Genomic DNA, 24,714 nt, shown 5'->3' on the forward strand with positions numbered 1-24,714 from the left:
AAAAACTTACGACCTGACATTTAAGATTCTCCCGTTTTCAATAATCAGTGTTTCTATTAATAAAAGAATGAAAGAACTGTGGTCCATTATTCTCTTTCCTTACTCCTTTTCACACTTACTTTCTTAGTCTTGGAATAAAGTTTTGCTAAGTCTTATCACACCAAAGTGTGAACTGTGTCTCTCCAAAATTCCTGAGTTTTAATTTCAAGCAAATATGGAGCTTGGAAGAAGAGAGGAGGGAAAATACCCCAACCCACTTACAAAGAATGTGGTCTGGGTGGGTCAGTTTGCTTTTGTCTTCTGGCTCAGATCTTACAGCTGTTTTTTGCAACAGTTGAGTCTGGAAATACTTTCCTTGCTTGCCCATCCCTACTTCAACCCACAAAAATTATTCATTTGTAAACTGATATTTTTGAGTTACAGGGAGACATAAACAAACTACAAAAAATCCCTCTAATGTTTTCAGACCTGTAAAAGGATCATGAAAACTGACAATATGGAATATAAAACTAAAGTGGAACCTTTTGTGCTTCTATGACAGTAAATTGAAAAGTGAAAGCTGTGGTACTATTCTTGGGAATAATTTTTAAGTATGCTTGTTACTTTACACAGTCTGCTGTTTAATATGGATTAGTTTTTTCACACCAGAATCCCACTTGAGTAAAGGTATACTTTCCTGGAATTGGCTGCTGCTTTGGCATGAGAAAGGAGAAAAAGGGAACACTGAGCTTCCTAGAAGCCAGGAATAGTCCTTGCCTTGCTAAATGCAATTCCTCCTGCTTGCTTTTAGGTGCAACACTGGTGTTGTATCAGTGATGCTTCTTGATGCAAGAAGCCTTTGGTAAATACTACCAGAATAAAATGAGATAGTTGACAAAGAGTGTTCAAAGGTAGAAAATGTATATTGATCAGAAATTTCATCTGCTTTGCAAATTCAAATCAGGCTGAATCACAATACTGCCCTCCTAGACAAGGGCATGTCCAGGCTTGTGTAGCACAACTAGCATCTGTGCAAGAGCTAGTACTACTATATAGTTGTTTCGTACTGCATCTTCTTCTAAATTCCATATCCAGGTACGTAGAGAACAGTGTTAGGAACTGAACAGTGCTTGACCAATGAACCTAATGAAAATCCTAATGTCTCATGAAGGTAAATGGTAAATGCTTCTCTTCAGAACAAATGTGCCAAAACGAATGTTTTTTCTTTTTCCACTTAATCAGCTTTGAAGTACTCAGGATGTTCCTCCTAAACAAAATGTTTTGAAATCAGGCTGAACATGTATGTTTGGAAGCAGAAGCTTGTATTTTGCAAACAAGACTCTACTTGGGCTTTACAGACCGTTAATGAGAAACATATCTCAAGTTCAGTCTCAAACTAAACTTTGTTTCAGAATGGTTGGTCTCTCCCATGCCCCGTGACTGGTGCTCGTGAGTCGCCTTGCTTGGCCTTTGCTCTGTGTCCAGACAGGAGGGGTGAGAGGAAGGTGGAAAAAATTGCTTGGGTGTTTTACAAAACTTGTGCAAAGTGGTTTTGAGATGGTTAGCAACCTGTGGCAGAGGACAATGTGGTACCTGGGAGTTTTTAAGGGCAAAGTTTCTGAGGAAGAGTGAAGCTGTGTGGCTGAGCCCCAACAAAGAGGGTAGTGAAGAAATTTCTACCATTGCTTTGCCTCATCACTCTTTGAAACCCCAGTCCCAAGAGGGCAGCTTAAGCAGGGAAGAAGAGAATGATAGCATGACTTCTCACACATGTGGACTTAAAAATCCTTCTTCCCCTTGATGTGAGTTTATAAGCATGTCATGTAGCATAAGAAAAACATTGCCAAGCTGGCAGCTTTTGGACTGGGGACTGCCAGGCACAACCAGGCATGGTGGATGAGCTACAGGCATTTTGGCAGACTCTTCTCCTTTTCCCTGAGTCACTGGTAGAGCTGCACAGCAGTGTAAGAGCTGACTAGATGATGTGGCAAAGAGTATGTAAGCAGAAGCTAGTGATGATTGAAATTGGCTTGTTTGGGCAGTCGTGCTGGGACAACTACTCCTGCATTGCTGTAGGCTTTGGTGAGCGGTTCTTAGTGGAGAGTCTCTCTTCCCCTGCCGCTTTCTTGCGCACTGCCCTTCCTCAGTGCTGTGCTCCTTAAAATACCTGTTGGAATTCTTGTGTTTGGCTTTGTTGTTGGGGTTTTTTTTGTTGCTGTTGTTTTGTTCATGTGTTTTTGCATTTGTGGTCATGACTGCAATTAATTAAAAAATGACTCTGAAAAAAATGTTTCTGAAAAAAATATGAGTGCTTGACAAAACCATGCTGTCAACAAAGATGGAACTGCAACTCCTATTGAAATCTGTGGAGGCAGAGTTAGAGCTGGTTTGATTCTCAGGATAAATTTTAAGGGGTTTTTGAATGTATGGTATATTCCTCTTCAAGAATTCAAATAAGGAGAGAGAATGATGTGCTACTTTTAAGATGAACATGAATATGCCAGGATGTCTGTCATTTGCCTGCCCACTGCTACCCCCTGCCCTGATGCAGACCCTGAGGGAAAGATGTACAGTTGCCCCAAGCTCTTTTCGCCATGTACTCCCTATATCTCACTGATGTCATCAGTAGCTGTCTCCTCTTACTTCTCCTCACCTACATGTTGTCTTTTTGAATTACTTATCTTCCTTACTGAATTTTAACAGATTAAAACCTGCCTCCTCCTTCCAAGCTAAAGTGGAGCAAGGAGAGTGGTGGAGGCAGTGCTTTAAGCCAAGAAAGTCTGTGATACCCGATGACGATGATGGTGATGTAAAGTGGGACCTGAAACTGTAGATCCAGTAGATAGAGAAAAGTTGCTGTATGTGTTTCCCTGCTTCCTCATTTTTGCAGTTCTATTCATGGTCAGTTGCCAAGTAATACTTAGAGCAATAATTTTTAATTTCAGAATTAATCAGAAATGCCATTGTCTCGACTGCACAGAAAGTGTTATTTATTCACCTACATTTGCAGGCATGAGAAGAAGCTGTTGTCTGCTAGCAGCCTAACTTGACCACAACCAATAATGGCAATAGGCTTTCCAAAGTCCTGCACTGTCATGTTTTTGCAGCCATGATGCCAGGGTATGGGTTAGGCAATCTTGAAAGTGAAAAAAGGTATTTTGCTAAACTTGTCAAAACAGGTTTGCTGAATCTCTCATGAAAGTCCTAACTCAGACTGTAGCAATACTAGTAACTCTTCCAAAAAGACTTGATGGTATCTTCTTGTTGGGTTTGCTTTTGAGCGCATGATAAAGTTGCTGCTTCCTAGCTTTGCGGAAATCTGTTGGCCTCAAGAACTGGAAACCACATCTTCAGAGCTCTAGCAGAGAAGTGCAGTTGCTTTTTGATGGAATTGCCTTTTGGCTTTTGAGTGAGGTCTATTAGTGATGGGTGTCTTCACACTCAACAGCAGCAGAAGATGAACATGCTTGTCCACCTGCGTATATTGAGGGTAGTGTCTGTGTGCTGTTTCTGTTGGGCATAACTGGAAGATAAAAATTTTTGTGCTGTTGTTTATGTTTTGTGGGTTTTTTTTGTTTTTTGTTTTTTGTTTTTTTAATTTATATAAAAAATACTATCTTATATGAAGCAGTGGTCTTATAAGAAGTGCTAGTGCCTTCAAAGGGCTGAGGAAGGTACAAATTTATTCTGGTTCCCTTTCAAGTCAGTAATAATATATATTTTAATCCAGTTTCTTGTTTTTAAAGTAGTATACCGTCACTAGCTCTGTGCTATCTCCAGTTACTGAAACAGAAGGAGATGGAGCCTGTTCAAGGTTAATCAGCAGCTGTTGCACAGACTGCAGGAGCAGGAGAGCTGGTGCTTTGATCTGATGTGGGGGATTGACAGATAACAGAAACATCTCATTTTCAAGGATATTTTGTTCTGTAGGAAACGAACCCCCCCAGAACTGGCCTTATATCCCATGGAAACATCTTCATGGCTTTGTTCTGCTTTAAAACAGGAAAGCAAAACAGTATTGTTCAAGAGGCAGAACTAAATTTGTTGAGTGGAAGGTGTTAGTATTTTACCCCTGAGTGTTTTCTGAGGAAATTGTGAATACTACTGTAAGGGTTTGAAAAGTAATTTTACCCCATTAAGATGGATTAAGTATATGCCTTGATATATGTAGATAATCAGTTCATGAAGTTGAGTTTAAGGAACTGAAATTTAGATTGCATTTTCAAATAAACTTACAAAGTTGTGCTTTCTCTCACTATGTACAGGGTTCAACTAGTCCTTCACTGTAACTCTGTCCATCCCTTCCCACCCTATCATCCCTGAATAAACACTGCTGATTCTGACTGTTGGCAGGGAGGGGTAGCCTGGCTGTTGAGAAGTGGAGCCTGTTGGTGGCACTGCCTTGGAGCAATTTCTGGAGTGTCCATTTATTTCCCTTTTGTACATCATGTGGCAGTAGCAACCACAGACCTTTATAGTAGTTCCCATACTCAGCCACCACTGATGACCAGCTCTTCTGGAAGCCTTTTGTTGATGGAAAGCAGCACCAGGGAAGCCAGGCAGTGCAAAGGAGGGCATCTAGACCTACATTCTGAATTAAAGAGCAATACATCAGACAAATGGCCATTACTGCTTGTTTCCCTGGACTTAGATACGGAAGAACAGGTCTGGTTTTCTGCTCAAGAGGCTGAATGGTTCATATAGGAACTGAAGTCAATGAGGGATATTCAGCTTCCAGTGAACTTTCCACTGAGTAGTCTGGCCAGGCACTTAATATGTTAAGGTTTTTGGGTACCTAAATTTAAGAGTTTTCAGTAGCCAAGGCCAACAGGGAAGGGTGAGTTTTCAGAACAATAACTGACTATTAATATGAAACTAGCAAAGTTGTGGTCTTTTTCTTGATGACTTCTTTCTTTTTGTGGCCCCTCCTTAATAATCATTGGTTTGTGACTTAGGAAAGAGAAGGAATGAAGATGAATGTGGTTTTGGTTATCTTTTGCATTAAAAAGCTATGTCCTGCTTGACCTAGTTAATAACATATCTTCCTGTCTCTCAGACTTTGTATTTGGAGCCAAGCTGCTGAGGTGCATAAACAAAAGGTTCTCTAAATACATATTGACTATTGTTCCTTTTTGCTTTGCCAAGCCTTAATAGTGATGTGCTTTTTGAATGCAGATGCAGCATAACCTACATTCATTGCTCTTAATGTAAAGCAGTTTTAACTGTTTTGAATCAACTGCATTGATGTGTCGACTGGATTTCACATTATAAGGTGTGAATGAATAGCATTTGCACTGAGATGAGAACACGGTTGTTACGCGGTATCTGCTTTTTCATAGATATGACATATATATGACATATATGTATATGAAATGTAATTAATGTGCAGTTATTTTATTCAGCATACAAAATCTAACTTGTTAATTAGTTTTGTAAAGAATACGACACCATTTTACTTGAGGTAAAGTTCTTCATTAATTTTGTGATTTTCAGCATACGTATCCAATAGAAAGTAAAAAATAATGGATTTTTGTCATCTCCAAGAACAGAATACTGAGGAAGACAGGAAGTAGTGTTTGCATTTTCAGCAGCAAAATCTGTGAGGTAGGAGGACCCAGGACTTCTCCAGGTGGTCTTGCAGCTGTGAGATCTGCAAAGCTATTTCCTTTCAGTTTTGCAGTCAGGAGAAATTTATTTGCTACGGGAATGATGGCATATGGCTGTTCTTCTACAAACACTATTCCAAGTATTTTTACAGCCTTAATTCATGGAAATAAAAAAACACTGGGCTGTAGTTAGTGCTCCATGGCTTTGTTTGCCCTCTTACCACAGAAGGCTGGCTTGTCCAGGAGCTCGGGAGTAACCCAAGACACCCGGCTTCGTGAGAAAGAGGCTGAGGTCAATGTAGCCACCATGTGCATTGAGAGGAGTCCTTCCTCAGGTGGATCCTGTATGCCAAGTCTTGTCCATAAATTAAGCACTGGTGAAGATTTTGTCATTGGTGCATGGCTAATGCACTGCAGAGGGATGGCAGCTGGATCAGTGGCTGGAGCTCACACAGTTGGCAAGGTATCTCTTGCCAAGAGCTTTGTGTTTTGCCCCCACCCAGAGGGAAAGGCCCATGGACAGACACTTCATTGTAGAGCTACCTTGCCAGGGAACATGTTGTATTTGCATTCCAGATGCCTCTGGCTTTGTGAACTGCATTGTTCCAGCCTTCTTTGAATAGGAGCTATTGACCCCTAACAATGTACATTTGTTTAAATCAACCCCTTTCCCTGCTTTAAAACTATTATAGCACTAGTCCAATCAAGTGAAGGCTTCTGTGCAGGCCCCTTCTTTTCCCCTTCATAGCCAGAAAAAAAATTTGCAGCGTTAATTATTTAATTCCAAGATGGAAAACATTCTCCTCCTCCTCAGAGGCTATTTTCAATGCTGAGGTTTTGGCAAATTTTGTTGTGGCTTAATGTTTATAAGCTTTTCATTGCTCTTGAAAGCATAAACTTCACATTACTCGAGCTTCTGAGATGCTGGCAAATAATAAACCAGTTGAATAACGGGGGTTTGGTTGTCCTGAAGCACTTGAAGTATTTGACTGCGTTTTGACAGATAGTTTTTTTTTGCTGTTTATGTCTGCATTTAGGTGGATTGAGCTCCTGTAGAAGGAGACAGGTGGTGGAGACTGACCAGTACAGACCCTTAGTGCCCAGCAGCAGTCTGGCAAAAGTATTTCTCTGTGTGGGGGAAGGCTGGCACCAAATTCCCTTTGCTGCTTCGAGTGATGGTAGTACATGCATCCACCCCTCAAGCCATCAGGTCTCCAGAGCTTGATGGTGACAGTAACCACCATGATTAAATCCCTTGCAATTTGTGAACCGAACTATGACTCTTTGCTGTGCCTTGCTTCTGTGGGATTATTAGGTTGAGGCAGAAAAGACCAGTGAAGTAAAAATTTTCTGGGAGCTGGACAACCTTGTAGTTGTGAAAAGATGCAGTGGGAAAAAATAAAGATGAATGCTCTTGCCTCGTCCTCAGTGTCCAGGTGAGCTCTTCCCATTTAGAGAAACCAAACAGCAAGAGTTTTTAAATTCTCCATGAGTACTATTTTGTCTCAGTGCTGCTATTGTCCCATCACAGAAAGAAGAATAATGTTTATTCAACATTATCTAAAGCATATGTAACTTGTAATGTGGCTGAAGTCCATGGTAAGCTCACGGGCCACTCACCTTAAATATGCAACAGAATAAAAATCTGTATTTGTCTTGATTATTAATCAGGACTGCACCCCCTCCATCTTAAAAAGACTCTGTGTCTGGTTTCTCTGTGTGAAAATTCAGGCAAGGACAGCCTTTGGATGCTAGCATTCAAAATTATTTTAATTGGGTTTTTTTTCTGTGATTGCACACCCAAACCTTATGATTGTCAGAGTATATCCCAGCACTTTCCTACCAGCTCTTTACTTTTTCTTTAGGAGGATATTTGACTGTTCTGGTGGTGAAAAAAATCTCTGTTTGCTGAATGCCACTAAAGTACTGTTGTTCTGATATGGAGCCAGATGTCTGAAGAGAGCAGGAGTATAATTTGGGTTGGAAATTAGGCCGTGGGTCGCTGCTGCTCAGTGTTTTCATGCCAGCTAAAGTCTTCTCCTATGCAGGAGCAACTCGGATGGCTCTCACTCAGGATGGCTTTTCCTGCAGCTGCAGCATCAGCTGTGGTCTTCCTCCCTTGTTTTCAGTGCTGGATACTTCTGTTTTCTTACTGCTGCATCTACCAGGCAGGTGGTAGATGCACCATAAAGCTCTACCTGCTCTACTAGACTGACTTAGGTGTCTGACTGATAGTGTCTCCAATGCCTTCATAGCTGATATCAGTTCTTTATAACCTTGCTTGCTGCTAGTTGTTTTTTTTATTTTAATCCTCTGCATTGTTGTGCAGCCAAGCGAGGAGAACCATATAAAGGGCAAAGTAGTTTAGAAAAAAGGTGAAAGATAGAAGTGCTGGGAGTGTCTGACTGAGGTTGAAAATAAACAGGTGGGGAGCCAGCTGGCTTTGGGGCGGATCTTTTAAACTGTGTGTAAATTCAAACACCGCTCTGTAATTTTACTTGTGCTAACATGAGGCACATGACTCTGAGAATCAGAGCATTGGCTCCAGCTGCTCTTGCCGGCATTTAGGAACTTGTTAAAAAAAAAAGGCACTTCTGTGTAGTTCTCCTGTGTTTACTGATCGAGTAGACACTAACAAATACTTGCTAAGAGATTATTTTATTTTTTTTCATTTGCTTATTTGGATTTCGCTTTCACTTTCTCTCCTATTACTTGTAAGTATTTCCAGAGAAAAATAGTGAGTGAAATTCTTCTTTCAGTTTTTCTGTTATGCCATCTATAACTCTGTTTTTCTTATTGCAGGGGTCTCGGGTCTGGCTGCGAGAAAATAATCAGCATTATCCCAGCACTGTTCATTCCTGTGCAGAAGGAGTTGTCGTATTCAGGACAGACTATGGTCAGGTATGGGCATTGCTCCTCTATGTTTTGTCTTTTGCACAACTCTGTAAAAAATAAGTTTTCACAGAATCACAGAATGGATCAGGTTGGAAGGGACCACATGGGTCATCTGGTCCAACCTCCCTGCTCAAGTAAGGTCATCCTAGAACACGTGGCACAGGATTGTGTCCAGATGGTTCTTGAATATCTCCAGTGAGGGAGACTCCACAACCTCTCTGGGCAATCTGGTCCAGTGCATGGTGACCCTCTCAGTAAAGAAGTTCTTGCTTGTGTTTAGGTGGAACTTCCTGTGCATCAATTTCTGCTGGTAGCCTCTTTTCCTGTTGCTTGGCACCACCAAGCAGAGGCTGGCTCCATCCTCTTGACATCCTCCCTTCAGATATTTATACAGATTAATGAGGTCATCTCATAGTTGCATCTTCTTGAGGCTGAATAGGCCCAGCTTCCTCAGCCTTTCTTAAGGCTCAGAATAAGAGAGATTCTCCAGACTCTTGACCAACTTCTGCTGGACCTGCTCCAGAAGCTCCATGTCTCTCTTGTACTGTGGACTCCAGAACTGCGCACAATATTTCAGATGTGGCCTCAGCAGGGCTGAGCAGAGGGGCAGGATCACCTCCCTTGACCTGCTGGCAGTGCTCTTCTTTATGTATCCCAGGATACCATTGGCCTTCTTGGCTTACTGTTGGCTCATAGACAACTTGTTGTCCACCAGGATCCCCAGGTCTTTCTGTGCAGGACCCTGCACGTGCCTTTGTTGAATTTCAGTAGGTTCTTCTCTGCCCAGCTCTCCAAGCTGTCCAGGTCCCTCTGAAAGGCTGCACAATCTGAAGTATCCGCCTCTCCTCCCAGCATTGTGTCAGCAGTGAACTTGCTGAGAAGGGGCTCTATCCCCTCATCCAAGCCATTGATGAACAAATTAAATAACACTGGGCCCAGTATAGAACCCTGGGGGACACCACAAGTGACAGACCTCCAACCAGACTCTGTACCACTGATCACAACCCTCTGGGATCTGCCACTCAGCCAGTTCTGAATTCATTCCACTCATCCAACTTACACTTCTTGAGTTTGCCTATGAGGATTTCCTTAGAGACCGTGTCAAAAGCCTTGCTGACGTCAAGGTAGAAAATATCCACTGCTCTCCCTTCATCCATCCAGGTAGTTGTTTCTGCACAGAAGGCAATCAGCCCGGTCAAACAAGAGTTACTTTTAGTGAGCCCGTGCTGACTACTCCTGATCACCTTCTTGTCTCCCATGTGGGTAGAGATGGCCTACAGAATGAGACACTCCATCAGCTTTCCAGGGATTGAGGTGAGGCTGCCTGGCTGGTAGTTTCCTGTGTCTTCGTTCTTGCTCTTTTTGAAGACTGGAGTGATGTTTGCTTTCTTCCAGCCCTCAGGTGCCTCTCCTGATCTCCATGACCTTCCAAACGGGATCGTGAGCAGCCTTGCTGTGGTGTTCACCAGCTCTCTCAGCAGTCCATGGATGCATCCTGTCAGGGCCCATGGACTTGTGAATGTCAAGTTTGCCTAGGTGTTCCCTGACACTCATTTGCCCTGGTCTCCTGAGACCCCCGAGGGCTGGTGTTGTCAGTGAAGATTGATGCAAAGAAGGCGTTCAGCAACTCTGGCTTCTCTGTGTCCTCTGTTACCAGGATCCCCCCTCCATTTAGTAACAGTCCCACGTTATCCTTTGTTTTCCTCTTGTTATTGATGTTTTTGAAGAAGCCCTTTTTATTATCTTTTCCATGCTTGGCCAGATTTAATTCTAGATGGGCCTTGGCCTTTTAGTCTCATTTCTATTTAACCTGATCACCTCACTAAACTCACTCCAAGGGGCCTGATCTTACTTTCATCTGCTGTGCACTTCTTGCTTATCCTTGAGCAATGTCAGTTCCTAATTCATTCACAGAGGTTTCTTGTGCCTTTGGCCTGACTTGTTTCTCACTGGGATGCATTGTTCTTGAGCCTGAAGGAAGTGAGCCTTGATTATTGACTAACTCCCCTGGATCCCACTTCCCTGCAAGGCCTGCTCCCATGGAATCCTTGCAAGAATATCTCTAAAGAGGCCAAAGTTAGCTGATCTGAAGTCCATGGTCATAATCTTGTTCACTGCTCTACTACCTCCTTGTTCAATACTGAACTCTACAGTCTCATGATCGCTACAGCCAAGGCTGCGCCCAACCTTCATCTCCAATAAGGCCTTCCTTGTTGGTTACTGTAAGGTCAAGCAGCACGACATTCCTTGTGGGATCCTCCACTGTCTGTGACAGGAAGTTGTCATCAGTGATTTCCAGGAACCTCCTGGCCTGTTTGTGCTTTGCTGTGTAGCTTTCCAGCAGATGTCAGGATGCACAAACCAGGGCCTGTGACTTTGAAGCTGCTTTAGTTGCCTGTAGGAGGCCTCACCCACTTCATCCTCCTGGTCAGGCAGCCTGGAGCAAACACCTACAGAGTGTCACCCTTCCTAGTCTCCCCTTTTATCCTGACCCATGAGCTCTCGACTGGCTCATCATCCACCCTGAGACAGAGCTCGATACATTCCAAGTGTTGCCTCACAGAGAGGGCAACTCCGCCACTGTGCCTTCCTGGGCTGTTTCTCCTGAACAGCATGTAGCCCTTCATGGCAGCATTCCGCTATGGGAACTATCCCACCAGATCTCCATAATCACCATGAGACTGAAGTCTCACTAGGAAGGGTGAGTCCCATCATTGCCAGCCTGCCTGGCACTGCATTGGCCATTCTGTTGTCAAAACCCTCAAAATTATGGCAATGACAGCAGCTGCGGGAGCAATGTATTTTCTCCTTGCGTGGAGGGCATAGTGTGAAACTAAAAGGCTTGTGAATAAAATAGTCATTTTGTATGACCTGAATGTGCAACTTGGTTTTAATAGTTCTTTCTCTTGCCTCTCCAGTCAGTTGCTGTGATTGTGTCTGACAAAGCTGAAGTAATGCTGTTGAGTGTGAGAGCCTTGTTCCACATAGGTCGGTGATTAAGTAGTTTACTAGAGGAAGGTGGCCCCTCCAAGGCTATATTCCCTTACAGTAACAGAAAGTGGGGGCTGGCACATAGCCAAAAAAATAAAAGTATGTTTTTCAGAGACAGGGTACCCTTGCTTTCTTTACATGCCTTTCTCCAGGCAGGAAAGGAACCAGACAGAATTGTAGAGTGGCTTTTGACGGGCAAGATGTAACATAGTCATGATTAAATTGCTGCTGTGCTGGCAGTGAGGGATGAAAATGATGGAGTGACCACATCAGTGAACAAGGGAAGGGCTGTGCATGTCATCCATCTGGACTTCTCTAAAGCATTTGACATGGTCTCCCACAACATCCTTCTCTCTAAATTGGAGAGATATGAATTTGATGGATGAACTGTTTGGTGAGTGAGGAATTGGTTGGGTGGTTGCATCCAGACAGAAGTGGTCAAAAGCTCAATTGGCGATAAGGATGCCCTTCGGGGTTCTGGACTGGAACGAGAACTGTTTAGTGCCTTCATCAATGGCATTAGCAGTGGGATATAGCATGGCCTCAGCAAGTTTGCAGATGACACCAAGCTGAGTGATGCAGCTGACAAGCCTGAAGGATGGGATGCCATCCAGAGGGACCTGGACAAGCTTGAGAAGTAGGCACATGCATATACTTCATGAAGTTCAATGAGGTCAAGTACAAGGTCCATGGGTTGGGGCAACCCCTGGTATCCACACAGACTGAGAACAGCTGAGAGGGATTTCAGGGTGCTGGTGGATGAGAAGCTGGACATGAGCTGGCAATGTGTGGACAGCCCAGGAAACCAACTGTATCTTGGGTTGCATCAAAAGCAGCGTGACCGGTAGGTCAGGGGAGGGAATTCTGCCCCTCTGCTCCACTCTCGTGAGACCTCACCTGGAGTGCTGTATTCAGCTCTGAGACCCCCAGCACAGAAAGGTCATTGACCTGTTGGAGCCATGGAGGAAAGCCATGGAAACGATGAAAGGGATGGAATATATCTCTTATGAGGTCAGGCTGAGAGACTTGAGGTTGTTCAGCCTGGAGAAGAGAAGGCTTCAGGGAGACATTATAGCACCTTGCAGTACCAAAAGGGGGCTTACAAGAAAGCTGGGGACAAACCTTTTGCAGGGCCTGTTGCAGTAGGACAAGGGGTAGTGATTTTAAACTAAAAGAGGGTAGATTTAGATGAGATTAAGAAAGAAATTCTTTATTTTGAGGATGGTGAGGCACTGGAACAGATTGCCCAGAGAAGTTGTGGATACCTCATCCCTGAAAATCTTCAAGGTCAGGTTGAATGGGATTTTGAGCAACCTGGTCTAGTGGAAGGTATCCCCCCTTGCGGCAGGGGTGTTTGGCTAGATGACCTTTACAGGTCTCTTCCAATCCAAGGCATTCTATGACTCTATCATCCTTTTCTCTTGCGCCAAGTTGTTGGTGACCCAGGCACACATGGTATGGGGGAAGACACCCACAAAATTAGGCTGAGAAGAACAGCTACTACTGGGTACAGAGCCTCCTCTCAGAGAAACAAGAAAGCCACCTATGTGCTGATGTGTTTTCTGTGAGTTGCATATTAAATTGTGCCTTTAAGGTTCTCAGAACTGGGGCGTTGCATATTTTGACTTTTCTTACTGAAATTTGAGGTCCAGTTAAGTGGAAAGGCTGAGACTGTCTCCTCTGTTGGCTTTTTCAAGAGGCTCCATCAATTAAAGGCTCCATCACATTAAAGCATCACCACTATATTTGAACTGCAGTGTAGAAAGGCTGCTCTGTGTGTTGTTATGCTAACATCCTCCAGGAAATGTCCAGCATTGGGCTTTTCATCTTAAACACAAGCCCTCTCCAGCTCCTAGTAGGAGTGACCCACATGCTTACATGGGAGACTGCCTGTAATTTTCACAGGATTTTGTAACTGGATGGGTAGCCGTAAAGAGTTTTAGAAGTGTTTTGAGCTGCAAAATCCTTGCACTTAAGGGAATTCCAGATGCCACTGTAAAAGGGACAGTTTGCCCTAGAAAAGAATGGCAGAGCTAGTGCTAGCATCCACCAGCAGATAAGTTGCTTGTTAATGGTGTTCTGTGTGTGTATTGTGTGTGATGTTACTGCCTTTCCACGGTGTACATAATGTGAGCTGAAACTTCAGGTGATGTGGAAAAAGTCTCAAGTCTTTACCATGATGTCATCTGATTGATTAAATTGGCTTAGAAAACTCTGGTGTTATAAACATCACTGGGAAAAAAGTTACCTCCTTTGTTTTGGTGTACACGTGTTAAAACCAGGCAGTGCGAAATGGGAAGGACGTAGCGATCAACCTTCAGACCTGTGATGTGGCATTCCACCTCCTCAGTGGGTCTGAGCTGGCAGCTACACAGCCAAAGGCATAGTAGAAATTCACTGCATTTGATAACTTTAATCATTTTCAGGGCTTATAGTTTCAGGAATGGACTTTGTGTGTAAAAGGACTGTGCCAGCTGACATTGGTCAGATAATATATTTTCTCCCATTGCTTTTCCTGATGTTCTTTTAGACCATCCTGCCCTTGCTGTTTGGTTACCTATAGGCTGCAGAAGGTTGCAAGCAGGTGAAATGGAACTGAGATAATGTTTGACTATTACCTGTGACTGTTTGGCAATCCCCACAATGCTGGATATCACTTCGAAGAACAAGAGAGGGGAAGCAAGGGGTGAGGTTGCAGAAATATGGGGTGATGATGCTTTTTGAAGCATGATGGTGTATTGATTCCCACATCTTTTTGACAGCTGGAGCTCATGTTTAAGTTTAATGACAAACTGATGAAAGCGTTGGGACCTTATCAAAGCACAGCATTGTTATTCATCTTCTCTGATTCCGTAGCTTCTACTAGACTTCTCAGTTCTCACCTTTCCACTGAGCACTTTGCATGTCTCCTGAAGATGTGATTGGCAGGGAAGTGGGACTGGGAAGGTGTGTTGCTGGAGTTGGTTTCGGATTTTACTTTTATGAGTTTGGACTTCAGGTCTTTGCCAATGTCAGTTTGCAGAATAATTAAAATTTCATAGCACAATACATTACTTCTTAGTTTCTTCTTTCTGTTCTGTTGTGAGTGGCAGAAATTAATTTGCCACAAAAACCTGTAGCAGCATGCAGTTGTATGCTGAAGGAGTGGTTGTAGGGAATCCTACCCAGTGTGAAGGTAGGATTATATAATGATATTTTAACAAGCTGCATGGAAATTTCTTGATTATCACATGGTGACATAATTCCTCCTCGAGCGTTCTTGTATTTATTGCCTGAGTGTTACAGTCAAACAGTTCATTGGCTAATTATCATTACAGACATCTGTGATACTTTCTTCTGCTGTTGTCATCCTCTGTGTGAGATGATTATAAAACTAGCTGGTTTGGTGGTCTGTGGGGAATATCTGATACATGAGATATGGTTTACTAAAATGAGGAATATCAGGTTGTAAGTTTGGATTTCTCTGAGCAAATAGCTATGAAAAATTCTTAGCTCTTTATGAAAAGAAGAAAAATGTGGCACTGTATGGGGGTAGATGAAAGCCTCATTAAATCCAAGGAGGTGAAGAGTACTTCAGGCGTGTGTTTCAGCACCCTGGCCCACGATAAAGTGGTGGGAGATGAAAGGTGTGACCTCCGTCTTAGCACATGTTCATGACTCTGGGCTGTAGCTGGCTCTGGAGTAGCTCTTCAAAGCTTCCTGCAGGCTGGCCTTCAAAACAGAGAGTCTGCAGTGACTGGAAAAGCTACCACATGCAGACAATTCATATTGTAAATATGTTTCCCTTTATAAGCACAAACCTAGTGCTTTCCAGAAGAGAAGATGCTGTACTCATTTGCTAGTTGGTGGGTGGGATGGCTGTGTTGTTTGTTTTTTTGTTCCATTGGTGTGCAAAGAGCTGGTGAAGGGCTCTGTCCCAGATGTTTTGGAAACACCATGTCTATGGCTATACTGTATTAATATAGTATATTCATACTTAGTATGAATATATTAAGTATGTCAATGAAGTCTATGAACACTTAGAATTATAAAGGTAGGTCCTAATCTTTCCTTGTGTGTTTAGATACATATTCATGTATAAGATGACATTACAGTTACTGTAATGTCATTTTTGTTTTCATGTTTGAGGATATTTTTGCATCTTTTTAGGTTAAAATGATTTCTTCCTTAAAGGTTTTATTTACAGTAAAGCAGACATTTCCTCAGTGTCTTACTGTACTTTTAATGAAGTTGTGTGAGCTTATAAAGTACTCAAGTGAATGTTTAAATAAAATCCTAAAAGCCCTGCTGTCATTCTATGCTTTGTTTGAAATGACTTACTTGGGTATGTTTAGTAATCAATGGTTCCATTGAGAAAAAACATTTTCCAGTTTCTCTGCTTTTTCTTTTTTTTTTCTGAATACTGTGAACTTTATTTCAGATCAAAAGAGGACTGCATTGTGCTCTTGACTTGTACAGACACACATGAAACTGCAGTGAAAGCATAGATAGCAAATACAAAAAGCTTGGGGGGAGTGAAATCTTTCAGAAGAGCTGTGTTGTGTTGCAGGCATTGATTTCAAGAACACTTTTCTAGTCTTCTAAGTAGGACTCTACTTTCTCTTCCATTTGTACATCCAAGTATATATAAAAGTAATGCCAATAAATATATAGTCAGCATGTCTGTGTCCATCTTTTTTTTTTTTTTTTTTAATGCAGTCATGGCTGTTGATGTAAGTAGCACTATGTTTAAGCCTTTGAGAATTGAGGACTTCCAGAACAGCAACTAAGAACACACATTTTTAATAACATCCATTCCCTTGCAAGGGAAGAATTGTATATATGTAAGACATAACGTGTGTGTGTGAGTGTAGGGGAAATCTTATCTGAACAAACTCATCCAGGGAGAAGTAAAAGTTGAATCAATTGCTGCAAACTGTCCTCTGTCTGACACTAAAATTTCAGGATACTTAATTGCATACCTACTTAGCTGACTGAGAGTAACTTTTACATCGAATGTTATAAATAGAAGCAGCTGAGTGACAATATCCAAAAAATGTGGGCTCTTTAAAACACAGATGTCATATTTCACCAGTAAAGACTTTTGTCAGTTAAACCAGCTTTCTGTGAATTTTCTTCACAAAGAAGTCCTTCACAGCATGGTGTTATGTCAGCAAACAGAGTAGAGCTTGGTATCCTTAGCTTCAAATCAGAGGCACCTGTAAATGGTTTGGGCAGCAACAAAAGTATTTTTTCCTGTGTGTTTAACTTATTGTGGCCCTCCTGCGGCCTTTCTGCATCTCAGGAACTGGAAGGCTACAGATGTTCCTTGTTAAACACAGCTCAAGTATGTTTTCCATGGAGGTTTTCACTTTTTTTTTTTTTTTTTTTTTCCTTTCTGGTTTGAAGGCTGGGAGAGTTTCTCATCATGACCTCATTCAGGAGTTGTAGACCTGGGCTTTGTTTGAGGTTTGGGGTTTGTTCTTTCTGTTTTGGTTAGTTTGGGGGGGGAGGGGCAGGCATTCCTTTTGTTTGATTCTTGAGTTATCTATAGGATTATATTGAAGTTACTGTGTGGCTATACCAGGAGAGCTCATGTTTTCCTCACTTTCGGTTTAAAATTTAAAAGAAAGCCCCAAACCTGCAGGTAATGGCTAAGCATTTCTCATAAGGACTCTTTTCTTTGCCTTGTGTCCTTTCTCACCCTCACTTGGGACTCTCTTGTGCTAGCCTTTGCTGTTGTGAGGAGCCCTTTTAAACAAGAGTCTTCCGTTCATATTCACAGGGCATGAATAACACCACTGAAGTTACTTGGCTTAAGTTACTGAAGTCAGTAGGACTGTTTATCAGTAAATGCTGTGTTTGGCTGCATCCATAGTTCATAGGATCAGGCATTGGAGAAGTAAATCCTTCTGGACAAGGATTTTCTTAGTTAGCATTGAAAAGCGTCATGCTTGCTTCTAGCTCTTCCACATGAAGACCCGAAAATATTTCCAAACAGTGTTTTTTTTGACGTTTCCCTGAATTCAATATCTATTACCCTTCAAATGCACATTTACAAGGGAGCATTTTAAGGAAGCCCTTTGTGAGCTCCCTTGTATGTGCAGCCTCTTAAGAAAATACACAAATATATGCAGTGGGCTTTGGTCTTGGCTGCTCTTAGCGTTAAATGAATCCATCTCTTTTTGCAAACTTTATTTATGAAGATGTCCATGCTTTTTAATTTAATGGTGCATATGAAGGGTAGTGACTGCTGATTCCGGACATTGGGTAGCTCGTGTGTGTTTTGGGCAGCAGATCCCCTGCCTTTGGGGCTCAGGGTCAATGCCAAATTCAGCAGCTTTACAGCAGGAAATCAGATTCCATCTGTCTAAACACTGTAAAGTTCATTTTATTCTCCAGTTAGTTATATTTGACTTACTTGTAATAATTCTACTGATTAGCATACTTTAAAAAGCTTGGTGCTGTGCCTATTAGTATGTTGATTTCTTGGGGTTTTTTTGGTGCTTTGGGTCTTTTTTATTGTTGTTGTTTTTAAGGGATATGTGCGGGAGTTTTGGGTTTGGCGGATGGTGTGGGGTTAGGAGGGCCAGAAGTCATCCAGAGCGCCTTTTAGTACTCAGGATTTATCTTCTGTGGAGAAGTGTTTACATCTTTATGTTGGATGTCAAAGTTCAGCGACTCTCGCTGCAAGCATCTGTTGGCGTGCCTGTAAACAGAGTTCATGACAGATGTGAGCCGGCAGCTTCCTCCAGGAGCATCCACAGGGAGTCTGGCCTCCCCGCCTTGCACCGCTGCCCTTGGCTGTCCCAGGGGCCCTTTGCCTGTGGGGCATCTCCTAGAAGGAGCTGCAAGGAGGGGTGGCTGTGCCCCGCTTGCCTGTGCTTGTTCCATCCCGTGCTCTTTGGAGAAGGGTGCCAGTGAAGCAAGCAATGCTGCAGAGGCTGCACGTGCCCTGCAAGCCCATGTGTCCCACAGGCCCAGTGAGCCGTGTCACCCCAGCCCTCCTGGGAAGCGTTTAATGGAGTGTAACTGCAATGTACAAAAGCCTCCCCGTGCCTGGTAAGGATTTAATGCAACTGCAGCAAACGTTTTCCTTAATGGAAATGCTGCTTCTAAACCCCAAGTGTTACTTGTCAGTACCGTGTTTGAGCACTGGCTCAAGTGGAAGCACTCACAAATTGAACAAGTGTTTTGGGTTTTTGCCATGTGTGCCATCTTCTTTTACTTTTTAAGTACTTGCTATTCGGAATAATCATTAATTTCTCTTGAATTCTCCAACATGGAAATATTAAAAAGGTATTTAATTGTGCTAAAGGAAGCAATATCTGTATCAGAGAACTTTTTTCTGCCCCTAATTCAGGAGCTAATTCAGCTTGTCTTTTTATCACTGTATATCAAAGGTGATATTTTTACATGACTACCTTTCTCTGAATATTTGTTAAAGGGTAGTAGGGAAAAGACTTGTTTTGTGTGTGCTTTTCCCTGAACTATGTATCTATTACATAAAAAAATACAGAGCATGTTATGAATTACTTCTTGGATACGTTGCACATGTTCTGTCCTTACTTTTTTCCTGTTACTTGCCTTTCTGCCAAAACCACTATCAGTTTGATTGATTTCAGGAAGGGGAAAGTTTTAATCCTGAAGTGAGATATTTTAAAAGAAAGGCTGAATTGTAAAAAAACCACCAAAGCAAAATAAAACAAAAACCTAAAAGCAAAACCCAAAACCCATCCCAACTGCCAGACCAAGGTGATTGTATTATCCCTGCATAATGAACTTTCTGGCTATCAGTGCGTGGCCGGTTTTTGTCAGGAGCCAGGGAGTTTGCAAGTGAGCAGTCAGGAGATTTCTAATGCACAAATGATGGGGGCAGGAGGGCTGAGCAATGACCATAAATAACTCCTTTAATGTTGGATTTTCAAGGGTTTTGTTCTGTGCTGCCTAAACATAATGGTAGTGTTTGCTCGAGCTTTACTGAAATTAATTTGTTTGGCATTAGTGTGGCCGTTGTTAAGTGTTTTCCTAACAATATAAATTAAATCTGTATGAACAAAAGTATTTATCTGTGAGCAGAGTTGTTTTATGCTTTTTATAAGACCTGACTGAAAGCAGTCAGCATCTGAGATGCTGACAAAGAGGTACTTTCTGCATCCCCCCTTGGTTTGCTGTGGCCACGTAATGGGTTGTGGCTACGTAAACAGTTGAGATGTCAGTCTTCTCTCTTGCTTTCTGCCAAGAAAATCCAAACCATCTGTCTTTTTTGGTGCCTTTATTATGCTTGTACTAAAGATAGCAAAACTGCTTTGTTTTAAGATTAAAGCAGATGTACACAGGCTGCCATATTAATTTCTTTTGTAAGGGAACACAGTTCAGCTGTTCACAAAACATGGGAAGGAATTCAGGCACCATCGTGCCAAAAAACAACGACAACAATGAATCTGTAGCTCTGTGGTGAACAAGCTTGTCACTTCAGTTGTTCCCCTGTTCCTAAATTCCCTTGGATGTGAGGCTGGTCTCATTGTTCAGCATTGTTGGTGTTCTTAGGAACATATGGTTTAGGTTAAGCACAATTATGTGCCGGGATACTTTGCTCTGCAACAGGGCACTGCTCAGTTTTGCTCTGGTGAGGCTTTGTACCTTACAGTGCAGATAAATGGTGGATGGACACAGAGATTTTTACTTGGAGAGGATGAGTTGAGCAAAATACAAGTGGCCTAGAGTGCCCTATTTTTTGTTATATCGATTTTTTAATTTTAATACTCTTTTTTTTTTTTAAATTAAAAAGTCAAATGACTGGGTAATTCTGGACAGGGTTTTACACAATGAGGGCTTCTGGGAAAATGCTAGTGCATGTGCAGGCACCATTTTAAAAAGTATTGATAGTAGTAAGCAGAGGCCACTTACTCTCTACAGTCAGCCACCTGGGAGCCACTGTTTGGCAGAGCCATGTCCCATCCCCACCCCACTTCTCTGTCAGGGACTGAGGACTGCACTGAAGGGTGTGAGCTGTGAAAAACCTGTTCAAGTCATTTGAATAGTTTAAAAAGTGTAGCCATTGGGCAGGTGTGTGGGGTACTGCATTAGGTGTGCTGGTGATCTCAGTTCATGGCAGGTATGGGGTGGTGAATCTGTAGGAAAGGAGACTGTGTCCACTGGCGTCTCCTCTGGGGAAGGCTGCAGTGCCTCTGGCTGCATAGTGCTGGTTCTGCAGATGGAAAGCTCATTTGGTCTTTGCCCTATCCTGTCGTTACTCAAGTAGTTCCTGAAATCTACGTTGCCTCTGTGTACCAGAGAAATACAGAAACAAAGGGGGATCTTCTGCAGCTCCAGGTACCCTTCACTATACAAGTTAACTTTAAACAAACTACATCTGGGCATCCAGAGTGGTGTTTCAGTGCCAGATCACTTTCAAGGCTTGATGTCTGAAATAGTGTTTGAAAGATGCAGAGCTTCAGGTTCTTTTAGCAGGCAGCACAGGAGCTTCCCATTGGGATAAGATGTATCATTGCACCTTTGGGAGCCTCATGACATTTGTATTCTTGGAACATTTCAAACTGACTTGTTTGAAAATGTCAAGTGTTCTCATGAGAACACTATCAGAGCAAGATTTCCCCTAAAGCATTTCTGCAGTGTGATAATAAACTCATTCAATGTTAGCTGCAAAAGGAACTTCAAGTGCTCTTTCATAGTGGTGCTTTTATTTATGCTAAACCAGGGGAAGAAAATGTTAGCGTAGGTCATGTGCCTCCTCCTCATCCAGCACTCTTTATTTTGTGAAACAAGCCAGGTCCTGTTTAGCATACACATGGTGGAGCTGAGAGACGATTTAAGGAGATTTATCTACCCAAGCTGACTTAACCAAGGACAATCACAAAATGTACATGGAGAAAACCCTTCTGTGTTGCAAAGTCATACCCTGGAGAGTTAATGCTGCTGGGCCTCTTTTTGCCCCGTAGAAAAAGCAGTGTGCTGCCCCCCTGCAGGTGGGTGGTTGTGGCACACACTGGAAAGGAGAAGGACCGGTACTAGGGGGAGCAGCATCAGTCGTCTCTAAGCAGCTTCTGGATGTTCTGGAGTTACAAGGATGTGTACATATGAGAAGTAAAGGGTGCTTCCTCAAAGTGCCCTCCCTTGTTCATTTTTTTGTTTGTTTGAGGGGTATTTTTTGTGCCTTCTTCCTGCCCTTTGTTCTGTTTTCCATGCATGGGCTCCTGTGCTTTTACTTGTTTGGTCTCTGCAAGCTTCTGCTTCAGACTCAGTTCCCATTCATCATTCACCCTGCTCATTCATCCATGCAGCCTTGCTCCCTGCTTTTCTCTCCGACACACGAGTACACGTGTGCACGTCAGGGCACAGGGCAGGCAGGCAGTTCCTGGGGGCTGGGAGCAAGGGGTCACTCCGGGTGGATCATGGCCGGGCCCTCTGCACTCCCCAGTCAGGAGCAGAGCAGCGGGGGGACCTCACTGTAAACCCAGCAAACTTCAACAAAGCACAAAGCCTCACACAGCCTCCTTCAGCTCACGAGGAGCACAAGGGTCAGGTGACCTTCTCGTCCTCCATTGGCAGGCTTTGGTCAGGGATAGCATGAGTGGTGGCATGTTGGAGCTGCCAAGGGAAGCTCCAGGAGGTCTTGCTCAGCAGTATCTAGAGCATGCCAAGGGCAGGAGGCCTTTCCCAAGGTGTTTGGCTGCTAAATGTCTGAGGCTCTACTGAAGGCTTGCTGTGCGATTTTTCTCCAGTGAACTTTGTAGAGCTGATGACTTTAACAGAAAAGATAAAATCTTGCCTCTTGGAAACAGTTGTTCTCTTTTTAAATTAATATTGCCTCTCCAAAGAATGGCTTGGTAGAATGTTCATGTATCAAATCACCAGAGTTATTGTAGGCCTGAATGACCCAAAAGTACTGTTTTGCCTATGGTGATAAAATAAGCTACTTTGAAAAAATAATGCATTTACTAGTAAGATGTGTACCTGCCACTGAATGCTTTGTCCAAAGCTTTCCACGTGTAGCAGAATTGGGAAACTGATTTGGGAAGGGAGCAATCTTAATAGGTAGAAGTAGCACAAGCCTATAATAAAAATAATTACTTGTATGTTACTACTGATTATTTCTCTCTTGAAAGTGTGTTTTTTCACTAGTATCAGCAAGGAGTTCTAATTGGAAGTAAATAATAAAATGTGTTCCATTATTAATGCTGCTTTCAGGCAGGCATTTAATATACATTGAAATCTGATGGTCAGACTTCATTGGCATTATCAGTGCATCATTACTGGGTTAAATGCAATTACAGAGAGTTTCTGTCACCACAAGATTTGCCCAGGAAATGTAAAGTTCTGACAAGGATACTTCAAGGTCTGCTAGGCATTTGAGATATGTTAATGTTTTTCACATGTCCTCAGTGGGGGGGAAGAGAGGGCAGTATTACTGCGTGATCAGGAAAGCAACAGGAGCATGACAAAGGCTTGCTAAGTCCAGCACAAGAGCATGTACTTCTAGGAAGAATGTGATCACTGCACTGAGTTTGTACATGAACAAAACCCTCGATGTGGGTATGGGCTGCAGCCAGCAAAGACTGCAGAAGGTGAAGGGGAGGCCAAGAAGCAGAAGGCTGCCAGGGATCCATGTTTTCTTAAGCAGTACCCTTGGTTTTCTTCTGGGTTGTATTTCTGGGCATTTTTAAAAATGCTTGCCCTACATTCCCTGTGTGTGACTGTGTTAACAGATCAGACCAGACGCTGCTGTGAATATTCAATTACTCCAAATTGGTTGCTGATCTCTGTTAATCCTGCTTGCATGCTGACAGTGTACATATCAAATGCATTGGTTCACATTTCTGAAATGAGCAGGGCTGTTGCAATGCAGTGCAGTAACTTAATGCCCCTAGTAGGCTGATACAGCTCTTCTGGAAAGTATTGTCATGTGTACATATGTTGTATAGATGATGAAATGGGGAAACGTGTGTGTAGGTGCTCACACAGATATATGTGTACTGTTTCTTAAAAACACTGGACTGAGAATGTGTTTACTCTGCGTCACATGCAGGTCCGTATCTGTAGAAGAAATGGTGGACAACAGTAGCCTACAGAAGTTTTCTAAGTGAAGGCTTGATTTTTCGGTTATAGCGTCACGCTGATGCTAGATTAAAGCAAAACCCGAGGCCTTGGCTAAAGAAAACACAGTCAGGTAGACCAGTATGCAACTCGCGGTATTGATAAGCTCCACAGATGCACTTTGAAAAGTCCTTGAACATCGCTACTTGAGTCAGCGCTGTTTGAATATTAAATCCTTAAATCTGACTTTCCACAAGCTGAACAAACAGCTTACTGTACCTTCTGTCCTTAGAGCAGATTAGGCAGCTTGAAGTCCACAAAGATTCAGACACCACAGAGATTAAGAGTTGCGGAAGCTGTTCTCAAGTCATGCATTTTTTGCATAACTTTTAACCTGTGCACAACGTGATGTACTTACCAGTTTTAGTGTGGATGTTATGTAAATACTAAGCATATTATCACATGTGGTTCAAGGTTGCAGTTACAAGCAGTGCTTCCTCTATTTATGTAATGGAAAGAAATGTCTTATTAGAAGTGGGTAATTGAACAGCAAACTAGGGACAAGCATTGCCACACTTATGCTTGTAAAACAAACTCATCTTTGAAGTGATAGCAATGGGAAACAGTAGACATTTCTCTTTTGTCAAGAAATTTCTAAAAGGACAGACTAATTTTTATAATGGAAGACAAAATTAATTTATAAGGAAGCTGTTGGAACCTGGTTCCAGGTTTTCTCAACACTGGTAAGTGGTATCTTAAGCTGATAGCACCCATGAATTATGGTGCCAGATTTTGCCATGTGGAAGGGAGTCCAGTCAGTCACTTTCCCTTACATAGCACAGGTGAAGTGTTATCTGAAAACTCTGAAAAAGTCCTGTCACCTCCATAGTAGCTCAAGTGTGGAGGGATGTAAAGTAGCAGGTCCTACATTTGCAGCAGGACACAACGGAAGCAGGTGAGTTGCTGGCTGAGGTGACCCTTCTCCTCCCAATCTTAGCATTTACTTTTCTTCTTGGCAGGCGTAAGGGGCAATCGAACACAAGTTGCATAGGGAGAAGTAGCTACCCTCTGTATTTTTAGACTGACTTACTGCTCCAAAATATACTTGCCTTTTGGAAGAGTCTGTGAGATGATGGAAAAGTGGAAAAAAAATCTGGATGCTAAGCTAGTAGTTTCATCTATTCCTGTAATTAAGCTCTGAGCACTT

General features: G+C 42.6%; 1 protein-coding gene across 1 annotated transcript in view; it reads left to right on the top strand.

Moving 5' to 3' along the window:
• Positions 1-24,714, top strand: part of MYO10 (myosin X) — a 162,407-nt gene that overhangs the window by 25,204 nt on the left and 112,489 nt on the right. The window contains exon 2 of the mRNA XM_032117673.1: positions 8,388-8,486. Within this exon, the coding sequence (XP_031973564.1) occupies positions 8,388-8,486 (99 nt within the window). The remainder of the gene's footprint in view (positions 1-8,387; positions 8,487-24,714) is intronic.

Source organism: Corvus moneduloides, chromosome 1, assembly GCF_009650955.1.
Source record: "Corvus moneduloides isolate bCorMon1 chromosome 1, bCorMon1.pri, whole genome shotgun sequence".
Taxonomy (NCBI): Eukaryota; Metazoa; Chordata; class Aves; order Passeriformes; family Corvidae; genus Corvus; species Corvus moneduloides.